The sequence below is a fragment of the Pistacia vera genome, unplaced genomic scaffold (genome assembly GCF_008641045.1).
Source record: "Pistacia vera cultivar Batoury unplaced genomic scaffold, PisVer_v2 Contig759, whole genome shotgun sequence".
NCBI lineage: Eukaryota > Viridiplantae > Streptophyta > Magnoliopsida > Sapindales > Anacardiaceae > Pistacia > Pistacia vera.
The window spans coordinates 183454-192906 of NW_022196622.1; the positions used below are offsets into that span (position 1 = coordinate 183454).

At 38.4% G+C, this 9453-nt stretch overlaps 1 protein-coding gene across 1 annotated transcript; it reads left to right on the forward strand.

Annotated features, from left to right (window-relative positions):
* The first annotated feature begins 7561 nt into the window (after positions 1-7561).
* On the forward strand, positions 7562-8941 carry LOC116115984 (aspartic proteinase nepenthesin-2-like). The gene has a single exon (XM_031402103.1). It carries the CDS (start codon positions 7562-7564, stop codon positions 8939-8941), a length of 1380 nt encoding a protein of 459 aa, XP_031257963.1.
* The last annotated feature ends 512 nt before the right edge of the window (positions 8942-9453 follow it).

The following is a 9453-nucleotide window of genomic DNA, read 5'->3' on the forward strand; positions in this document are numbered from 1 at the left end:
ATCAACCATGCCACAGTAGAGTGCCGGGACACAGTCACGATAGCTAAAAATTTTTCTTTCGTTTTTGACTAGGAAAATAGGGTTTCAAAGTCCTAAACTAAATAGAATTAAGGAAAACAAAACCCTAACCTTTGTGGGATATAAATAGAAGTCTTTTAGCATCTTTGTAGAGAACAAAAGTACTCAATAATGGAGAGATTAAGAGAGATTGAAAGAGGCTTGGATAGAAGAATTGAGGAAGATCACCATCAACTCCATTGTTCTACCCAAAATTTCCTAAGTTTTTCTTATCTCTTGTTATTATTATTCTTTTATTCATTAATATGATTATGTTTTTATTCTTCTCCATGAGTAACTAATTCTTTTGATGATTAAGGGTGATTTCAAAGCCTTAGACATGCCTTGTGATTAATAAAATCTACATCTATTTATCTTTTGATCCCTCTTGGTTATGTGATTATTTCTCTATGAATAGGTTTTAGATAGATTGTCTTAACTGTTTAAGTGCACAATTAAATAGTTAGGATTAATTTATTAATGTCAATTTAGGTTGTTTAGTACGAAATCGCTTTATTAACCTAAATAACTAGTAGTAAAGTGTATGCCTGCATACATGGGGGGTAATCACTCAAGATAACTAAACCGACCATATGAGTTTAGCCTTGATTCAGTAGGTCTCATGCAACTTAATGCTTTTATTAATTTGAATCTAGAGATCGTATCCTAGGTTATTTAATAAATAGGGAATTGGGTTATGACCATGTCTAGTCCAACGACTCAGTAAGGAGAGATGGGACTTATCAACATTTGATATTTTTTGAGTTGATGTGATCAAGAGGGTAGAAAGTTAAAGAATACTTTTATTATATGTAATCCATGTCTAGTGGTGGCGAATAAACCTTCAATCTCGTTTCTCTCATTGATTTCTCTTTCGTTATTAGTTGCTTGATTTACATTGTTTGCTTTGAGTTATTTTATTTTATTTTTTTTTTAGTTTTTGTTGATTTTTTATAACTCGTGACAAACCCTGTTAGAAGTAGATAATTAATTAAGTTCAAAAATCCTCTACGGGAAAGACCCTTACTTGCTTTTGCTACTACACGACTTTGCATTAGAATTTAGTGAGGTAAAATCAGGTGTTGCATTTGCACGCATCACTCCACTCGAAGAATTAACAACTTTGACAAGTCCTTGACCATTCGCAATCTAAAGGATCAATTGGATAGGCCCTTTGCCTTAAGGAAAAGGTGGTGTGAAGTTTGCAGTAGTCGTAGTGGATTACTTCACCAAGTGGGCAGAAGCCAAGCCTTTAGCCACCATTACTTCTAACAAGCTAAAGGATTTTGTCAACAAGAATATCATTTGTAGATTCAGAATCCCTCATACTATCATAATTGACAATGGAAAACAATTTCAATTGCGAAGATTTCTAGTCGTTTTGTGAAAGGCTTAGAATCAAGAAGAGCTTCTTTGCTGTTTACTGGCCTCAAGCCAACATTCAAGTAGAAGTTGTGAATAAAGTGATCAAGCACACCATAAAAAATAAGCTCGATGCTCTCAAAGGGAAATGTGTTGACGAATTGCCTGAGGCCTTATGGTTTTATAGAACAACAACTAGAAGCTTGATAGGAGAAATCCCATTCTCACTTTCATATAGATGTGAAACAATGGCCCCAGTTGAAGTGTGGATTAGTTTGTTTCAGAGAGAGGTCTTTAATGAAGAAACAAACAAAGATCTTTTCTGCTTGAGGCTGGATCTAATCAAAGAACATCGAGCCAAGTCTTAGCTAAGGCTCGCTTCCTATCAATAGTGAGCCAAATGATACTTCAACTCCAAGGTTAGAAGTAGAGACTTTGGGGTGGGTGACCTAGTTCTCAAAAAGATTGTCTCGGGTACACAAAATTAAACTTGGGAACACTTGGGTCTAAATGGGAAGGTCATTTCAGGATCTTTGAAAACCTTGCACTAGGAACCTTCCACCTAGAACATCTCAATGGTGAAGCTATACTTCGAGCATGGAATGCTGAGCATTTGTAAAGGTATTACCAATAAATGGCTCAGGTTTCAATTATGTTTTGTCTTTTTCCTATTTGATGTAAAGTCTTTTACGGCCAAGTCTCTTTCATCAATAAGAGGTATTATTCATAACTTTTGTATATGTTTATTATTATTTAATTTTTTTATTAAAAATCACGACCCAAGTGATCACATCCAAAAACTCGGAGTCAAGAGTTAAAAAAAAAGGGCAACTTAGTTTTATAAGCCATGCCAAAATTCAACTCATCAAGGGATAAGTTTCCCGAATCGACGAAGTTAAAACTTGGGAAACACTCGAGTAAAACACGTCAACAAAAAATCGATCATAAATCAATGACCCAAAACTCAAGATGAACAACTAGTCTAAACTTGGAGTTGTCGCATGAAATTTTTTCTTGTAGTTCAAAAAGTTCCTAAAGAGAAGTGAGCCATGCGTAACTTAGAACAATTTTGTTCCTAAAGAAGTGGGCTACGCATAACTTGGAGCGAATTCAAATTTTATATATTAAGTTCGATCAGAACAATTAAAATGACTCTGCAGAAAAGAATTGTTGCTCGGAAAAATGGGAAAAATCAATGTTTCATTGATTATAGTAGTTTATTTACAAGCTAAACTAAAAAAAAAAAAAAAAAAAAAAAAAAAAAGATAAGGAAAAATCTAGACAACTGGAGTTGGAGTATTGTCAGCAGTAGAAGTTTGAGTAGTATCATCAGGAGCAAGAGTCGGGGCATCTTCCTGAGCTTGGCAGAAGGAAGATCATCGACAATGGCTGGGAGTGAGGCTAAAGGAGTTAAGTCTTCAACCTTTTTCTTGACCTTGGCTTCTTCCTCCTCTTCCCTGACCTCTCCCTCAACCTCATTGTTAGACTTGGAGTTGTCTGAATAAACATATTCCATGCCCTGTGCCTTAGTCTTCATCTTATCATTTTCCTTTTGATAGGCCACATGAAGGAAGGAGATGTCAAGTGAGGAATGGGCCTCCCACAACTTCTGAACAAGGTAGATCGAGGTGTCCCAAGCATGGCTCGTGATGGTCAACCTTAGCTCCTCGGCATCAATCTTAAGCCAAATGACCTCAGATTCAGCCTCTTTACGGTCTTCCACCACACTAGAGAAGTTTTACGACGCCCTCTCATATTTGGCCTCTTGGTCCGAGGCAGCTTTCTGAGCCATGGTAAGCTTGGAATTCAACTTGTTATTGGTACCTCGCTGCTGTGCCAGAATTTTCTCAGATTCGGCTGACTTTGCCTCAACCTTTGCTTGAGCAGCATCGTTTGCCTTAATTTTGTCAAGGAACTCCATTTCCTTGACCTCGAAGGCCTTAGCCTCCTTCTTCAGCCACTGAAGCTCGGCCAATAGTGAACCTTTCTCCTTCTTCGCCAACTCGATGCTAGCCAAGGCGTCTTCTTTCAATTTCTTTGCTTCTTGCCACCCCACATGGGTACCCTCCAATTTGGGATAACTTTCATTAAGGAAGAGCTTGGTCACCACGCAAGCCTAAAAAGAAAGAAACAATTAGTGAGAAATAAAGGGAAAAACCTAAGAGAAAGGAAGAAGGGCAAACTGTCGATACCTTAGTGACGTAGTTGCATGCCCAAGCAAGCTGCATGTGAGGAGAAACATCTCTGAGCCCCATATAGGTTCGCGGAGAGATGGCTTCCCTAGCCGTTGAGGCTCCAACATCGATATGCATTGATAACCCATCGATCAGTGCGTCGAGCGTAGCTTAAGTTGCTTCGTCTGCCTTCCCTTTGCCTCCTCGTAAAGGCAAGCTTGATCTACTTACCACAAGAATGACAGTCTCACCTGTGGGAATATACTTCTTTTTAGCCAAGTCCTTGGCTGCAACTTTCTTCGGGCCAATAGCTTACCTGACAACCTTTTTGCCCGAGTCGTCTTGTTGCTCAATAACCTTTGCCTTTCTCAAGCCTCCCTATTGCTCAGTCAACTTTTTCTTGCCTAAGCGTTCTTCCTGCTCAGGCGACTTTTTCTTGCTCGAGCCATCCTATTGCTCAGACATTTTCTTCTTCCTCGAGCCTTTAACTTACTCGGTGGTTTTCTTCTCTAAGCCCTTTGGGGACTCAAGGGCACCTCTCTCCCTAACTACCTTGGAAGCAATCATGGGCTTCTTGGCACTTAAGCCTTCCCCAAGTTCACCACCGTCATGCTTGGGGGCTGGGCATGAGGTACCTTGCTTCGTCACCCCAGGAGTGTCCATAGGCTACTTCTTTGCCAGAACAATCGATAGATTCTTGGCAGCCCTACTAGCTGGAGCCTTCTTCTTTAGGCCTTTGGGTTTTTTGGCCCATATATATGCAAAGGAAAAGTAGGTGTTTAGTGACTTAACAAAGCAAGATAAAAAATGGAGAGCTACTAAGTAGTTACCTTTCACAAAGATGGTGTAAAACTTGGCTACATTGATGCAGAAGCGATACGCTGTCAACCGAGAAAGAGTGATGAGCTAAGTAATGTCACGCTCGCTATTGGGTAGAGCACTAAATCACCGAAGTAGCTCTAAGCTCGCCTCAGGAAGGAAATTCTGCTCGATGTTTATTGCAAAACAAAAAAGAATGTAAAGTTAGTTTGCTTTTTGGACTAGGAAATATTCTTTAGCTAGTGCGAAGTTTGGAGTCTCACTAGCTTCTAAGGTGAAGGTGTCGTCACCTCAGACTGGTAGAAAAAATATTGCGAGTCTTAGTATGGAACCTTCTTTGGGACTTCGATCAAACCACTAATATGTGCTTTCCTTGCTTTTGAGAGATAGTACGTTTGGTCTTGAATTTTCTTCAGTCTGTACAAGTGGACAAGCTTCTCCACAGATAGCTCGCCTAGGTCAGCTATCATGTATGCTATGTACATACCTACTATAATTATGTAGGAGTTCCTCGTCAATTGAAGGGGAGTTATGCGAAACCTGTTCAGGACATTAGCAATGAAATAATGAGGGGGAACAAACATCTCGCACATTAAGAGGGTGTTTGTTATTGTCGCCCAACTAGCGGGGGGATTCTTTTGGGAGAAGTTTCCTAGGGCCATCAAGGGAAGTTGAGTTGCTTAAACGTCCTTTATGTGCTCAATGTTCGCTGTCTCAGTTAAGGAACTTGGTTCCTTTTGGGGCCTATGAACCAAGGACTCCCTTGGTGGAGGAGTCTCCACGGAAGCATGGTTAGAAGAGCCCGCAACATCGAGGTCTAAGCTCCGTACAATGAAGTCCTTGAAAACCTCTAGGACTATTTCCTCTCAAACTAATGAGCTTGCCGGAGAATCAAACATGCGGTCTATACTATGGCTACTTGATGAAGGCATGGTGAAATCTCGCCTCTAGATACCTAAAACAGAAGTGACCAAGTGTCAGAGCTAAAAATTTTTGGGACCTATTCACACTTTCCTTTCAGTTCAAGCATCTAGGGTAGCTCACATTGATCAACAGATATAAGCAAGCTACTAGGATTTTGGCAGTCACCTTCTTAACCCTTCTAAAACCCAAAACTAACAGGAATACTCAAAAAATCATAAAAAAGCTTAATGTGGCCATGATAATGGCCACCCTTAACAACAATAGACGTTAAAATGAGTAAAAGAGGAGAAACGACCTTACCGAAGTGCAAAGGTGGTGGAAACTCGCCAGAAAAACATCATGAAGTTGAGAGAGCAGTGACAGAGTAAAAACAAAGAACTCTGAATATTTTTGCAAAGTGTGAGAGTTTTGACGAAGGTTGCGTCCTTTTATAGTGGTGCACATGGGAGACGAAGGGGCAAGATTCGACCGTAACCATTGATCCATAGTGAATCTTAGCCCTCCATTCGTCGAGCAATCCTGACCATTCGACATGGCCACGTGTTAATCATCCACGAAGGTCGATCAATCGTCAGACCTCTGCAATCATAACTACCATCGCACGTCTCCTCGACTTTGCGCGTGGACAACTGTAGTTGCCCACGTGCGACAAAAAGTAACTGCAAAAGCCTACTGCATTTAATGCGGCATGACTGCGTGGAAATTACTCACATGCCCCTCTTTTCAAATTCCAAGTTTATTGAGAATGTTACAGCAAAGAAAAAGCAAAGTGTTGATTATGTCGACTGAAGATAAGTCTGATTCAAGAAGCTTGACAAAGTCTACATTCAGCACACAATCAATGAAGTCTGAGCTTGACATCAAATCGAGCAATTAGTCATTGAAGCTCAAAACGAGCATTGAACACTAGGGGGCATATGTTGTGTGTGATTTTTTCATCAAGCTCGGAGAAGTCAGAGTTCTGCGAGGTTATAGCCCGACCCAGAATTAGTCCAGCTCAAATGATTGTCCGAACTAGCATAAGCTCGTCGAGATATAGCTCGACTCAATACAAGCTAGTTGCGACCAATCTTAATAGTTGTTCAAGCAAATCATAGAAAACTCATATCCCGGATATTTCGAATGGGATCAGATCGATAATAATCATGGTGCAATCTTAGTGCTCAATCGAGAGAATATTGGAGTTGCATTCCAATCTTGATTGTAATTCCTTTAATTCCGTTCTTTCCTTTATACAAAACTTGTATATAAACCCCTTCCAATGATGGAAAAGGGGTTAGTAAATTGTTCTAGGAATTCTATTATTTTCTTGTAAGCTCTCATAGCTAATAAGAAAAACAGTGGATGTAGGCTCAAGATCATAACTTGCCGAACCACTTTAAAAACCATTTTGTCATTCACTTTACTGCTTTTATTTCATACTTTGCTGGTTATCTTTAACTACGCACACATCTATTCGGATTTTGCCAAGGTCAATCGGATCACTTTAGTTGGTGTGAATCTCTAATCAGCACATATGATCATTATTATTATTATTATTGTTAATTAACAATAAAAATAGTAATTATAGATTTTGTCTTAGCAAAATAAATCGAAGACTTAATGTCTAAAGATCAACTTTTAATAGGTCCATTTCAAGAAAGGAAATAAAAAATAAATAAAATTACAATATAATTAAAGTGGAAAGAGTTAGAGGAAATAACTAAGACATATTTATAAAAGAAATATTTGAAAAAAAAAAAAACTAATTAAGCAAGATAATTACATTGAAAGAATTAAGAAAATATTTCATTTAGTCAATAATTTAATGCTATCACTTTTTTTTTTTCTTTTTTTTATCATTTAAAGATTTTACCATTTAACATAATTAACTATATCATGTTTTATTTATGAGTGATGCGATTTGTCCCCTAAATTTTATCTTATAAAATCCCACTTCTATAAAAACCTCATTAATTGAATTAGTCAGAGTCATTTTGAGAGAGAATAAAACTGGAATTAGGAAAAGAATTTCAAAAGGGTTTAATAAGATAAAAGATGGGGTGTCAATAGCATCACTCTTTATTTGTTTAGAAAACAAATACACCTAATTAATCATGACAATTACCATAATAATTTTAGAAAAAAAGCTAAAAGTATTAATAATTTGATTAAAATTTAAACATATAAATATACCTGCCATGGAGTCGCAGTAAGACTCATTCTTCCTCTCTAAAATGATCAGGATGGGAACTTTTCAGGCAGCCACTCTGTTTCTTTACTTCATCACAACATTTTCCCAACTCCATTTCACTACTTCAAAGTCTCCCGGACTGACTCTTGAACTCATCCCCAGGGACTCTCCGAAGTCTCCACTATACCCTGGAAACCTCACTCGACTTGAAAGACTTCAAAGAATGATCAGATCCTCCGATGCCAGAGCCGCCTATTTGGAAGCAGTTCTTGCTCCAAATGCAACATTAGCACCTGATGAAACGATTATTCTCACCGTGGGAACTGGTTCATTATTTTATATCGTGTACGTCGGGATCGGAACCCCCCCCGTATTTGTGTTTTTGCTGTTGGACACAGGTGGTGGCCTAATTTGGTCACAATGTAAGCCTTGCAAGAATTGTTACAGACAAATATATCCCATGTATGACTCTCTTGCATCATCGACTTATCGAAAACTTTCTTGCGATCATCCTCTTTGTGTAGGTGATAATAATCTCTACAGATGTGTCGATCAGCAGTGTGTATATGATGTTAGCTATGGCAATGGAGAAGTTAATACAAAAGGTGTTGCGTCCCTGGAATCATTCACGGTTGGAGATGGCGATAGAGTGAATGTTGTTCGGAATTTGATCTTTGGGTGCTCTGATGATTCTCGACATCCTAATTTCCAAACAAACGGTGTGATTTCAGGAATCATGGGATTCAACAGGTCTCCAGATTCATTAGCTTCACAATTGGCCGATCCAATTGGTAAACGATTCTCATATTGTTTCCCCTCTTTCGCAGAGGACATGAATCATCCTATATATGTAAAGTTCGGAGACGAGATTCCTCAAATTCCAGGAATTACGCCAACCATTAATTTTGTAACGCCTACAAGAAACTTTTACTATTACTTGAAACTGAATGATATAAGTGTTGGCGGTCGCAAGTTAGGATTGGAACCTGGTCTCTTTGACATTAGGCAAGATGGTAGCGGCGGCGTCATTATAGACTCAGGAGCATTGATCACTATAATTGATCAATATACTGTTGGCCGCAATGCTTACACGGCCGTGATGGAAGCTTTTCAGAATTATTATGATGCCTTCAATCTTGAGAGGACGGGCCAAGTTAGTGAAGGATTTGATCTTTGTTACCAGAAACCGCCAGAAGGGTTTAATGCTTTCGCATTTTTAGTCTTCCGCTTCGAAGGAGATCCGTTCGCTGTAGATCCGAATAATGTGCATTATTTTAATGTTGATGAGGGATATTTCTGTGTTGCATTGAAGGCTGGAAATGGGATAAGCATTCTGGGAATATGGTCTCAGCAACAAAAGCGCATCATTTATGATGAAAACATAAATGCCCTTCAATTTATTTATGACCCATGTTCTAATGATACTCCATGATTTATATCTTTCTTCTCTCCTGCTGTATTTTGTATTCAGAGTGGCAATGACCACTTTTAATCAATAATAATAATAACTCCTCAGAAATAATTATTCAACAATCAACTTTCATTGGACTCTTGGGCTGAAAATGTTGGAAGCAAGTTTTGATATTCACGATGTTTTTTTTACAACGCAATTTTCACATTAGCTTAAAGATTAGTATTTTATGTAAAGGAATTATCAAGTGTAAATCTTAACATCTTTTAACATTTTTAGACATGATTAGTTGTTAATTAACACCAATCACTAACCGATATTTATATTTGGAGAAAATTTAACATCAGTTGATTTTGCACACCCCCAGTAAGGTGGGTGTGCTTTCAGGAACCATGGGATTCAGCAGGTCTCCAGATTCAATAGTTTCACAATTGTCCGATCAAATTGGCAGACGATTCTCATATTGTTTCCCCCCTTTCACAGAGGAAGTGAATTTTCCTAGATATGTAAAGTTAAGAAACGAGATTCCTTAA

Bases quoted from the DNA above. Each gene is read 5' to 3' on its own strand.
- LOC116115984 (XM_031402103.1), top strand. From the start codon at position 7,562: ATGGGAACTTTTCAGGCAGCCACTCTGTTTCTTTACTTCATCACAACA.